The sequence below is a fragment of the Anolis sagrei genome, chromosome 2 (genome assembly GCF_037176765.1).
Source record: "Anolis sagrei isolate rAnoSag1 chromosome 2, rAnoSag1.mat, whole genome shotgun sequence".
Lineage (NCBI taxonomy): Eukaryota > Metazoa > Chordata > Lepidosauria > Squamata > Dactyloidae > Anolis > Anolis sagrei.
Genome location: NC_090022.1, coordinates 116,062,710 through 116,076,359, shown reverse-complemented (window position 1 = coordinate 116,076,359; position 13,650 = coordinate 116,062,710). Strand labels below are relative to the sequence as shown.

General features: G+C 41.6%; 1 protein-coding gene across 1 annotated transcript; it reads left to right on the top strand.

The window, feature by feature from the left end:
- Positions 1-4,291: 4,291 nt before the first annotated feature.
- LOC137096188 (protein CD300H-like) lies at positions 4,292-9,338 on the top strand. Its single transcript, XM_067464810.1, has 5 exons — positions 4,292-4,313; positions 6,485-6,499; positions 7,526-7,690; positions 8,173-8,520; positions 9,167-9,338. Exons 1-5 carry the CDS (start codon positions 4,292-4,294, stop codon positions 9,316-9,318), a joined length of 702 nt encoding a protein of 233 aa, XP_067320911.1. The 3' UTR covers positions 9,319-9,338.
- Positions 9,339-13,650: the final 4,312 nt, after the last annotated feature.

Sequence of the window (13,650 nt, the reverse complement as noted above, 5' to 3'; positions counted from 1 at the left end):
TTATTAATTCGTTATTTTTTTTTATAACGAAGCGATATTGAACCATTCAGGAGCAACTAAAAATCGAAACGAATTTTTCAATTCATTTCATAATTGTTTCGTAATTGTTTCGAAATCGTTTCGAAATCGTTTCGTTATTATTTCCGCATGTCTGGTGCAAGTTTTATAGTTGTTGTTTGTTTTATCAGTGAAAAAAAAATATAATTATCACATCAACAGTCAACAACAGAGGGAGAGGGAAGCTTCAGAAGTTCCCCCTGTCCCATTTGGAGGTTTTTTTAGCGTATTGTGCAGTTGCGTCCGCCATTAACGAATCGATTCGTAATTGTTTCGTAATTGTTTCATAATTGTTTCGTAATTTCCGAAATTTCGTAAATTTCGAACTTTTTTAAAGAAACATTTCGGAATTCTTTTAAAAATCGAAATGCAAAAACCCCCTAAAAACGAATCGAGTTTAGAAACAAATTTTTCTGTGGTTGCCCAGCCCTATTATTTAGGGTATATCTAAACTGGTCACTTAATCTGTGGCCAGTCCAGAGCAGTAACAAAACTGGATTGAGCCCAGAGCTTGCGACATCCTCTGTGCCTAAACCACTGTGGCAGTGGGGTAGAATCTACATTGTCTAGCTATGCTGATACCATTCAGCCCTGCTGGACCATTCTTGTCACCACTGCTGAGTGGTTGCAGCGCTCTGTAAAAGATTCAAACCATTGCGGGCAGAGTTGCCCACAAGACTCAGGAAAAGGAGGAGGCATCCTAGTGTGTCCAGAAGTAATGAGATTCTTTTCTAATTCCCAGCCGCTTTAGTTAATGCATCATTGGATGATAAAGAAGATCTGATTTCAGTGAACATCATCCATCAGATGACCTCTACAAGCAGACCACAATACACAGGTAAAAACACCATAAGAATACACACTTTGTAGCTGACATATTTGCAGATGAATGCAATAGCAGAAGGCATGGAGAAGAAAGAGGCAGTCTAAGGCCCTCAACATAGTCCAGTCGTGCTACATGGCCCATTCAGCCCAACGATGGTATGAACTGTCGCCTTATCATCTCTGTCACCATCACTGTTGCGGTCACAGAGCTCTGTGAGAGATCTTGGCCATTAGGGGTGACCTGTGCTGACATCTGCAGAGGCGTCCAAGTGACCATGGATGCCTCTTCTCTTTCACTGTCAAACCTTCAATGGGGGAGAAGGCAAAAGGGTTCAGTGAACACTTTCAGTTCATTCAGTTCCATAAAATAAGGTTGGAGTCAGGTGTAGCCCTGCAACTGGCATCCTTTATTGATAAGGACTGAAGGAGGATGGGAAAAAAGGTTAACTACTTCTCTCATGTAAAATGGAGGATTATCTGGCTATAGAGGCAAATGCTTATGATCAAAGTGAGGCACGGGGCAGAAAGTAATAGACATTTACCAAGTAAAAGACATTTACCAAGTAAAGTGTATATCTATGTAATACCTTGTCATACATGCACATCATGGCAATCCCTGCAGCGTCCCCCCCCCCCCCCAGGAGGCATGGGGACCTATCACCCTGTCCCTCGTACCATTCTGGCTTCCTCTTTCCCTCATCACATGAGAGGAAGCGTCTGCCAGCCTGCTTGCCTCATTGAGGACAATGTAATGCGGGAAACCTCCCGTGATCCTGCTGGCGGCTTTTTTTCAGCAGCACCTTAGGTTTTGGCACTGTTTTGCCCTGGAGACACCTTGGAAGTACTTCTCCCATGTGTAGTGAGAGGCAGCATGCTCTGTGGCAAAGCTGTGGCACAACAGGAGTTGCAGCTGAAATTTGCAACGTATGATGAGATTGGCTTATTTATTTATTTTTACTTTATGTACAGTATTTATATTTCACCCTTCTCACCCTGCAGGGGACTCAGGGTGGATCACAATGCACATATACATGGCAAGTATTCAATGAATTCCACAGACACAGAACATATATAGACAGACACACAGAGGCTGTTGAACTTTCCAGCTTCATGAGGGTATGTTTTGAATTCCGGCCGCAGGGGGAGCTGTTGCTTCACAATCCACTTGTGACACTGATGGAGTATATCCTCATTCTTTTGCATGCTGCTGGAGAGTTTTATGGTGTTTTAAATTAGTTAAATTAGCCTCCCCGAATAAGCAGTACCTAAATTTCTACTTGAGAGATGCAACTGTCTTTGGGCTGCAAAGGTCAACAGCAAGCTAGACAAACGGTCGGGAGTTTAATCCGATCCAGGCTGGCTTATCATGAACTATATGGATGTCTCACCTTTCTTTTATTTTCTTCTCTGCATCAGTAACCACTGAAAAATCAACTAGCATTGAGCTCAGCAGTTCCTCCTTTCCCATCCTGGATTCCAGATCCTTAAGGTATATAGGAATGTGTGTGTGTGTGTGTTTCATCAGCACATTTCATGAGGATGTTAAACTGTGAGTTTTGCTGCCTTATCTTTGTGATCACAACTGGGGAAGGAGTCCAGCAAAAGAAATGCAAAAGCAAAGGAAGACCTGGAAACAAGAATCAACATTCCAATATAACAATCATTAGATAAGAGTATGCGAAGCATTTAACTATAGGTAGGAACAATAAGAATAATCCTCCCAATTCCAGACCCTGTAGTAAGAAGTAGACCAGATAAGGCGGCCAATTTTCACCATATTCTGGTGAAGCTAGTACTTGGGATGACAAAATATGAACAAAGGAATTACTTCTGAAATATAACCTACAGCACTTAGTATTTGGCCCCTTTTATACTGTTCTTATATCCCAGGATCTGATCCCAGGTTATTGGTTTTGAACTGGATATAAATCTCCACTGCCATATAACCTCGAATAAGCAGATAATCTGTGTATTTTTAGATTTTAGTGGAAGGAACTTACCTCAGGATGTTGTTAACTGTTAAGTGAATAAAATCATTTATGGTTTCATTGATCAGGAATTGAGCATGTCAGTTAGACAGCTTCTAGAGAAAATATGACAACTGATGGTAAACATCATCATTCATTATGTTATAAATAGATCCATCTATAGATCTAGCAAGGATAGGCTAGATGCATTCATGTGTCTAAGGAAGGCTTTGCTCATGATCATGATGCTAGAAATCAAGGAGAGTAGCCAATCAGCAACTAGTAAAAAATATCACCTGATAGATCTACATAAATAATACATTCCATTGGTTCATGATCAGCAGTCATTTGCATTGGAAAGGTATCAGGTAAAGAATGGGATAGACACAGTAATTTTTCAATTCTGGAGGCTAAGCATTGGAACCTGCAGCAGATTTTCTTTTCTATATCCATAGTATGCAGATCAACTTTTCTATTAGGAAACTGTAAGAAATAACATTGCTGTCTTTTATAGAAATAATAACATTCTGTTTCTTTGATGCAGTTACCCGATTTATTTGCCTTTCCTGATTTCGGTTGGCTCGAAAATGCTCATCTTCTTGTGCCGGGCTTTGCAATGTATAGAAAGAACAGACGATCATCTGATCATGTGGCTTCTGAGACACCTTCATGAAAGCCCAAGAAAACAACAATTCTGCCCCATCCATTCTGAACAATGTATCAAAATCAAGAAGCTCTTTTTTTCTTTTCAATAAGCTCTTCCTTCCCTTTTTTCTTTCTTTTTTCTTTATTCCCCCTATGTTATGTCACTTTTTTTTGTTTTTTCTTCCCCCCCCCCACTCAATCCCTACATACACCCCACAACCCCCCTCACCCCCACTCCCCACCCCCCAAATGTCTATTTCCCAAACATTGTATTTGGAAAACTTCAATAAAAATATTTTTTTTAAAAGAAGCTACAAGAACTAAGGATTTCATCCCACAAAGGGGGAAAGCAGGTAGAATTGTCTTCTTTGCATGGCATTTCATGAGGTTCTGTCTTTAAAGAAGACAGATAATTTACTCACCCCTATCACACAGGATCACCTCCTCCCCTTTCTAGCTTGACCAGTTCAGGACACCAGCACACTTTTTAAAACAGGCATCCTTTTTAAAACTCTCTAAATACACAGATAAGTACAATGTAAATACACAAACACATCACACTGGCAACAAAGACCCACATAGTTAAAGCAATGGTATTCCCCATAGTCACCTGCGGATGTGAGAGCTGGACCATAGGGAAGGCTGAGCGAAGGAAGATAGATGCTTTTGAACTGTGGTGCTGGAGGAAAGTGCTGAGAGTGCCTTGGACAGCAAGAAAATCCAACCAGTCCATACTTCAAGAAATAAAGCCTGACTGCTCATTGGAGGGAAGAATAGTAGAGGCCAAGTACTTTGTTATGTGGATTGTTCCAGTCTCAGGTTGGAAAATGTCAAAATTCAGGTGGGACTTCTCAAGGGATTGTTTCTAAATGGCAGAATCACAAATCAGGTTGGGAGCATCTGAATAATGTGAATGGACACATGTTAGACTTGGTTTTTAATGTGGTGGGGATGACGGTGTTGGTTTGGAGGATCTCATTATCATTCCATTGTCATGGACCAACCACCACCTGATCAGGTTTGACAGCGAATTCTAACCTCTTTAGGGGCGGGGGATGGTCTGCCCCAAGAGGCTTATGGATCCGGATGGGTTGACTCTCCAGGATAGGACTTGAGAGCACAGTGGCTCTGCTCATTCCTGGAGGGCCGGACCCAGAAGGTGGTGCTGGGGGATGCCTGCTCACACGCCTGACCACTGGCTTGTGGAGTCCCGCAAGGCGATTCAACATCTACATGAAACCTCTGGGTGAGGTCATCCGGAGTTTTGGAGTTTGGTGTCATCTGTCCGCAGATAACACACAATTCTATTACTCATTTCCACCTAAGACCAAGGAAGCTGCCCAGGTCCTAACCAGTGTCTGGCAGCTGAGATGGGCTGGATGAGGGCTAGCAAACTGAAACTTAATCCTGATAAGACAGATGTTCTCCTGGTCAGTTGAAAAGCCAATCAGAGTATAGGATGGCAACCTGTGCTTGACGGGGTAACACTCCCCCAAAGACACAGGTCCGCAGCTTGGGGAGTCCTTCTGAATTCAGTGCTTGGTGGCGGGGGGTATTGTGGCTTGATAACATTATCAACCAATCCCTGCATTTATGTATTACTGTCTTTCAGTCTCTATGCATATAAAAGATATATGTCTGTCAGCCATTATGTACAGGTTGATTTAATACTGGTTATTGACCAAAATAAAAATATTCTATTTGTTAGGAAATTCTCCCCCAAATAGCAGAGCATCCAAAAATACAAGCAGGATACTTAATTGAGCAGTCAGCTCACAGCAAGCAGAAGGTGACGTGTTGTGGCTGCAAATGAATTCTTGAGATTAGAAGGTAAAGATGCAGAGTTCAATCTTTAAAGTTTCAAAATGTTCATTTAAAAATATAAGAACTATGTTTCTTGATAGAAAAGAATTGGGTCTAAGCTTCTCTCTAACTCCAATTCTTCTAAGTTCAAAAGCAAGAGGGAAAATCCTTGAAAAACTACATTTCTTCAAACACACAGAGTAGAGAGTGGTTTGCATGCAAAGACGAGAAAAGCAAAAGTAAGAACATGAGGTTTTAGTTAGAAAGGAGAAGTAAGACAGAGAGAGAACAGATAGATACATTAACAGACATTCAAGAGCTGGTGAGGAAGGGGTTCCCCCAGCAAAACCTAATGCTAATTCTTTTTTATTGAGGACTGCAGACTTGAGCAACATGAGATTGACTTTCAATACTGTTTTGTTCTGCACAGGTTGATTCTTCCATGCATAATTATTTTTTTTATTTCTGTTACTTATACCCCGCCCTTCTCACCCCCGAGGGGGGACTCAGGGCGGCTTACAAAAAGAGGGCAGAATTCGATGCCCTTATCCAAATACATACAAAATATAAAAACAGTTACAATAATTAAACAATTAGCAGATTAAAACATCAATATATAGCACAATAGCACAACAATAGCACAATATCACAACAATAAACAGTCTCATGGTCAATATTTCGCATTCCATAGGTCCAATAGGTTTCTTCATTATTTGCCCATCATTATGGGCAAATAATGTTCCATATTACCAAATAATGTTCCATAATGTTCCATATTACCCAGAAATACCCAAAAGTTCAAGTTGCATTGGTATTAAAATTACATTTGCCTCCTTGGAATGACATCATACACCCATTTACATAAGTTGCACTCCTACATCAAACAGAAGGATCACAATGCTGTGCTCATGAAATTCCATGTCCAACACACTATATATATATTTCTGGGACTGTATGGCCATTGTAGATAAGCACACATTTTCAGGGCCTTACAGATGACAATGATGGTGGCAAAAAAATTGATCCATTGATATCTTACCCACGTGGGGCACACTCACCCTGTTAGCAGCCTTGTTAAGTAGCATTGTCAAAAAAGGGCAGCCCTCTACCATGAATGGTAGAAATGCTCAAACTTCTGGCAAAGAAAGCTGTTAAAGATTGTTTCCCCTTGACACTTAGTAACTGAGCTTTACTCATACTCTGTGTGTGTGTTCACATGCACATTCGCTGAAGTGCCTTCAAGTTGTATGTCAACTTGTATGGCTTTAATTAGATTTTCTTTGTTAAGGAACATGTATAGTTGTTTTTGCCAGGGCCTTTCTCTGAAATATAGCCTACTGAACTTGGAATCTGGTGGCAGTCTCCTATCTAAGTACTACTCAGGGCTGACCTTAGCTTCCAAGATTATATGGGACCTGGAGCCCTTAGGTTATTTAAGTCATACCTGTTTCCACCTGGCAGTTAGCATTTTCATTTTCCCCATACCATTGAAGAGGGGGTGAAACTGGGCAGCAAAGGAGATGTGGGAATGAAGGAAAGGATCATGAAGGCGAACATTTCTTTGGAAAGCCACTGTGTTTTACTGGCTGCAGTTCATCCTACATCCATGTACCCAGGCTTCCTACCGAGTAATGAATATTAAGTCGTAATATATAGGACATAGTAGTAGGCATAGGACAAAGCAGAGACAAGTTGAGGGGGCAAACCCTTGAGAAAAGGGAAGAATACAGTTATAGGGCAGGGGTCATGTTTCGTTTTAGCAAACATGCAAATCCTCTTTCTTCTCTCCGCCTGGCTATTCTGACCACAGATTAAGAAACAGTACTGCTGTTGACACAGAAAGAAAGATAATACTTCCTCTTCTTCTTTGCCTTTTACCAACATAGCTCTACTGTAGCAGGTTGAGACTCTTCTGCTTGCCAAAGTTCTATCCTGTCCAGGGATTTATAGTTTGGTGAGGAGTGTTTAATTATCAGATGGAAAGCTCTAACACTGCTCTGGTTTCTCTTGTTTCACTTCTGAGCTTCCCTTGAGCACCTTACCAGTTGTTCTGGAGAAGACAGTGCAGAATCCCTTGAAATTTTCATCTAATCAAATAAGACCGAGTATTGTTTCTTCCTCCTATTCTCAAAATAAAAAAGAGGAAATATCTCAACCACAGCAGCAGGTGATCAAGAAATTGCAAAAAAAGTGCTTCTTTTCTTACACTATCTCTAAAGAAAGTTAAGTTGCTCAGCTTTTTGCATCTGATTTGTTGAATCTGACTCTTGGACTGCAAAATCAGTCAGACTACATTCAACACTGTGGACCACTGAAACTGCCCTCAAACTTGGACAACAGAACCATGAGGCTCGTGAAGATGTTTTCTCTTCTGAGTTGGGTGTTAATTCCAGGTATTAATTTACTTTTTGTTATTAGTTACAATTATATATTGTTCCTGCCTCCTCCCCTATCAGCTCAAAATGACAGATTGCTCCCAATTGCCACATTTTATGCATAAAAGTCCTGTGGAGTAGGATCCTGACCCAGGATCATGAATTGTTAGTCTTCATGGGGATTAGACTCTGGGTTTCCTAAATTCCAGTTAAACATGGCTGAATCAGCACCTTGCTGGTGGGATGAGATAATTATGATGACAAGGGGCAAAGCAGGAATTCATTTTAAAAATCAATTGAGTAGCTGTTATGGACTGCCCAATGATTCAGAAAGTGCATTGCCAAGAGACTTGAGGTCACAAGACAGAGAAAGGCAACATTCCCAGATCTTGCTTTAATTTTCCAGGATGGAGCAAGCAATATGAACAGAGGCAACATGGGTGTGATTGTATGGCATAGGATGGATGAACACTGACTTCACCTTCTTTTGCTGTCTGCAGGTTGCTGGGCTCTCAATGGTCCAAACAAAGTCCATAGTGATGTAGGAGCATCACTGTCAGTACAATGCTGTTATGACAAAGACTATGAAAATCATTCTAAGTATTGGTGCAAATTCCAAGCAGTTTGGAAAGTCTTCAGTAACTACTATTGTGCTGTATTAATAAGTTCTGATTTAGACAGAAAAGTGGAGTATACCAGAATCTCGATCCAAGACAGCCAACAAAACCAATGTTTTCAAGTGAATATGAAGAACGTGACATTAGAAGATGCTGGACTTTATCAGTGTGGTATAACACGCAGGTTTTTACCTGATTCCACACATAATATTCAAGTGATTGTCTGCCAAGGTAAACATTTGTCCTTCTTCTCTTATTATTGTGATAAAAAGTCAAGGATTAAAAATGCAATTTCACGCCCATTTCTGTGCAAGTGGAAAATTTAAAAATCTCCAGTGCAGTAAGGGGTAAATTAAGTTGACCTATTCATGCCCTAGTACATGGTGGCTGGCATCCTGTTCATGAATTACAATGCTCTATGACCCAGGCTGCTGTAGTTCACTTTTACAGCTATGATCAGAATTCTCTTCCAGACATGCACTAAAATCAATGAAATTCTCCCAAAAATGTATGAACAACACACACAGAAGGCTATTTCAATTTTTCTGGAAAGCAGAGGAATCAGCAGGGATGTATGCAACTGCAGTGGGTATCACCGAATATATTGTAGATTGCAACATCACAGCACTTTCAACTACAGTAAAAGGGCTGTATTTGCTCCCAGTCATCCCTCTGCTCTCCGGCATCATGGAAATGGCTTTGTTGGGGAGTGGATGCTGCACTGTTTAAAAGGTAGGTTTTGGATGGCAGTTGCGTTGAAAGATGCAGCTATCTCTCGTTATCTGAAGATTTCATTCAGAATGTTCTTTTACTACCAAGAATAATGAGAACCAATATTTTTGTTGATCCTGCCAATCTTTTTTTCCTGCCATCTCAGATCCAGAAGAAGGATCAACAATCTCTGAGCCACCAGAAAAGATATCAACCATTGAACATGATGAAAAGCTGTCATCTACTGAAACATCAGAACCTGGGTACATTGCAGAGGACACAGATGAATCTGGTCTCAACCCTATTCCCACAGAGTGAGTATTTTAATTTCGTGTGTGTGTGTGTGTAACAACCTGAGCTCCTTCCTAGACAGGATTGTTGTTGTTGTTGTTCATTCGTTCAGTCGTTTCCGACTCTTCGTGACCTCATGGACCAGCCCACGCCAGAGCTCCCTGTTGGTCGTCACCACCCCCAGCTCCTTCAAGGTCAATCCAGTCACTTCAAGGATACCATCCATCCATCTCGCCCTTGGTCAGCCCCTCTTCCTTCCATTTTCCCCAGCATAATTGTCTTCTCCTAATCCTAGACAGGATTAATTAACATGAAATGCTTTCAAGACTTGACTTCCAGTGAAGAAAATGGATCTGTGAGAAGTGACTTAGCAAAGTGGCTGAGCACTGGTACATCCTTGGGATTTTATCAACTGCACGGAGTTGAGAAATACTTTTTCAGAAAGAAAAAGGACAGACACAAACCTCTCGGGACTTAGAATCGTAGAATCATAGAATCAAAGAGATGGAAGAGACCTCATGGGCCATCCAGTCCAACCCCCTGCCAAGAAGCTGGAATATTGCATTCAAATCCAGCCTCTGTTTAAAAGCTTCCAAAGAAGGACCCTCCACCATGCTCTGGGGCAGAGAGTTCCACTGCTGAATGGCTCTCACAGTCAGGAAGTTCTTCCTCATGTTCAGATGGAATCTCCTTTCTTGTAGTTTGAAGCCATTGTTCCGCGTCCTAGTCTCCAAGGAAGCAGAAAACAAGCTTGCTCCCTCCTCCCTGTGGCTTCCTCTCACATATTGATACATGGCTATCATATCTCCTCTCAGCCTTCTCTTCTTCAGGCTAAACATGCCCAGATCCTTAAGCCGCTCCTCATAGGGCTTGTTCTCCAGACCCTTGATCATTTTGAAAGATCTCACCTTCCCCACTGAAACAAGAGAAGGGGAGGGAGGTTCATTGTGTGCCCCAGCAACATTGTCAAGCAGGCAGTTGCAGACAGAAGTAGCTTCAATTCACTTCTTGAAGTACAACATTTATATAAGATCTTTAAAAATGAGCTAAAAGATGCCCTTAAATCTGCTGTAAGCTTACCAAATTCATGGGCAAGACATCTCTGAGAGGTAAACTGTATTCTTTTTTCTTTTGTTGAAAATTGTAGAGATTTTTTAAAAGCACTGTAAAAATCCAAATAGTGAAACTATTCTTCAATAATTTTCTATGTCTGCCTTGTAAAACTATCTGGTGAGAAAACTAAAAAGTAAATAAATTTGTTAAAGATTATGCTATAAGAACTGTGAGATTAAAATTGATTAACACACCTAAGAACTCAATAGCCATAACATTTTGGGACCACATGGAGCCTATGGAGAGATTCCAAACATGAAATAAGACAGGAAGTAACCATAGAGATGAACTATAGAAATAAAACCATAGAGAAAATCATAGAGCTTGAAATACAGAAATACAAAAAACAGGGAAACAACTAAAAGAGCTGCAAGCCACAGTACACTAAAGTGGCTAAAGGAGGTACTACAACAAATCTTTAAGAATTACCATATATTCCAGAATACAAGGCGACTGGGGCTATAAGATGACCCCCCCAACTTTTCAACACAAAATACAGAGTTGGGGATATACTCGCCATTTAAGACAACTCTGCATTCAGCGCCTCCGTAGTTTCCTGACTCCTTCGGTGGGTTCAGCGAGCCATGGCCGTGCCTCGAGGCAGAAAGGATTCCTGCCTTCTCAGGCAACTCCAGAGCACCCTTGTCACTGCACTGGCGATCCTGGACTTTAGCCATGGGGACAGCTGAGTGGGCAATCACCCCTCCATGGCAATATGGCCTGCCGCTCCTCCTCCCTGTGCCCTCCTCCCTCCCTCCCTCCCTCCCTCCTAAGGTAGTTGGATTTTATTCTTTTCTTTTAATTATTATTATTTTAGTTTTATACCCGGTGTACTAGACAACCCCCAACTTTTCTTAAGATTTTCCAGGCCTAAAACGTTGTCTAGTGCCTAGTACATATGCAGTAGATGTCTATTTTTCAAAAAATACAGCTTGATTGCAAAAATGACCACAATGTCAACAAGAACGAAATTCAAAGATCAGGAAGATCAGAAAGAAGCTTCCAGGAGAGGATTTCCTTCTCAAGAAGAATATCCCATGATGGAAATCTTGACCCAAATAAGAACTATTACAGATGGACTGAAAAAAATTGGAGGTAAGGATTGACAAGAGAATCATACAGGCTGAAAAATATTTAGATAAAGTTAAACAAGAGAGGAAGAAAGGAAGAAAGGGATGCAATCAAAGGGTTTGTCGCAACCCCCAATAGGGCTGCAGAGCATTTATAGTAAATGGAATATACATTTTCATTGGTTCCCAAAGACAAATCATTTCATTGGTCTAAGTTAGCTATACATTTGTTCATTAGTTGTTTATGATTTTGATTGACATTATAGCACACGTCGGATCCTAACAATGGCACAACCATAACATAACTATAGTGCATTGTTCTCTGACCATTACTGTATCTTATCTGTTAGTCTGTTGCAAACATGGCTTCAGAGCGACTGGGAAACTTGGGGGTTCTAATTAGCCAACAGCTAACTGGTTTTGTCCGGATATACTGTTATCCTGGAATAGTAACTTCTTCTTTGGAGCACTGATTTCTCAAACAATCAGCATTTTCTGTGAACATAGGCCTACTGCAGAAATAAGTCAATATGGCAGTAAATCATGACATATGGACATTGGGATGGGCATCTCTGAAAATTCCCTTTTTAAAACCACGTCCCCTCCAGTAGAACCTGGATAAGGAAGACGTTCAACAACAGCAACAAGCCACTTCAAATGAAGAAGAATTGGATGATCATCTACTAACACAAGAATGAGGATGCTAAATATACTTTCTTTAAATATAAATGGACCTAATTAATCAAACAAGAGAAGAGCTCTTCATTATTTGTGATTACTGAAAACAAGAAGAAATTACAGCTCAAGATTTATGGATAACAAAAACGGTGGATCTGCTAGAAAATGACAAATTGATGAGGTTTATGAAAACACCAGACCATCCCAAATTTGCAGAAGAAATCTAATACTGTAATGCCTATATTTTCTCAAGTCTAGTGCTCAATCAAAGCTAGTATGCACCTCAATTTTCAAAACCCTGAAAACCAAAAAAGTATTTGCTGATAAATGTAAAACGTAGCAATTTTATTTATTTCAGTCACTTTTACCCCGCCCTTCTCACCCCCAAGGGGGGACTCAGGGTGGCTTACAGAGGAAGGCACAATTCGATGCCTTTGTCACATATACATACATATATAAAAGCAATTAAACAGTTACAAATTAAAAATTAAAATCATCAGTACAAAACAATACAATAAACACACTAGTAGGCTAACACAGTAGTAGGCTAATCCTGAGCTCAGCGTTCGGAGTTCCGTAAATCCATTCCGTCTCGTCAAATTCCAGCTTGTCATCAGGTCTTTCTTTAGTTGCCAGAATGTCCAAATGCCTGGTCCCACATCCAGGTTTTCAACTTTTTCCTAAATGAAAGAAGGGACGTTGCCGATCTAATCTCCCCGAGGAGTGAATTCCACAGGCGGGGGGCCACCACCGAGAAGGTCCTGCTCCTCGTCCCCGCCAATCTCACTTGTGATAGAGGCGGGGTCGAGAGCAGGGCCTCCCCAGAAGATCTTAGGTTACGAGGTGGGACGTAGAGGGAGATCCGTTCGGACAGATACACTGGGCCGGAACCGTATAGGGTTTTGTAGGTCAAAACCAGCACTTTGAATTGTGCTCGGAATTGGATCGGCAGCCAGTGGAGCTGACACAACAGGGGGGTGGTGTGCTCCCTGTATGTCACTCCAGTGAGCAATCTGGCTGCCTCCCGCTGGACCAGTTGGAGTTTCCAAGCAGTCTTCAAAGGCAACCCCACGTAGAGTGCGTTGCAGTAATCCAATCGGGATGTAACAAGAGCGTGGACCACCGTGGCCAAGTCCGACTTCCCAAGGTACGGGCGCAGCTGGCGCACAAATTTTAGTTGTGCAAAAGCTCTCCCGGCCACCGCCGAGACCTGGGGTTCCAGGCTCAGCGATGAGTCCAGGATCACTCCCAAGCTGCGAACCTGCGTCTTCAGGGGGAGTGTAACCCCGTCTAACACAGGCTGTAACCCTATGCCCTGTTCAGCCTTACAACTGACCAGTAGGACCTCTGTCTTGTCTGGATTCAATTTCAATTTGTTTGCTGTCATCCAGTCCGACACAGCAGCCAAGCACTGGTTCAAGGTCTGGGCAGCCTCCTTGGTGACAGGTGGGAAGGAGTGACAGATTTGGACATCATCTGCATAGAGATAACACCTCAT

Bases quoted from the DNA above. Each gene is read 5' to 3' on its own strand.
- LOC137096188 (XM_067464810.1), top strand. From the start codon at position 4,292: ATGTGGATTGTTCCAGTCTCAG. The intron at 7,691-8,172 runs GTATTAATTTAC...TGCTGTCTGCAG, and splicing joins GAGTTGGGTGTTAATTCCAG to GTTGCTGGGCTCTCAATGGT. The intron at 8,521-9,166 runs GTAAACATTTGT...CTGCCATCTCAG, and splicing joins TCAAGTGATTGTCTGCCAAG to ATCCAGAAGAAGGATCAACA.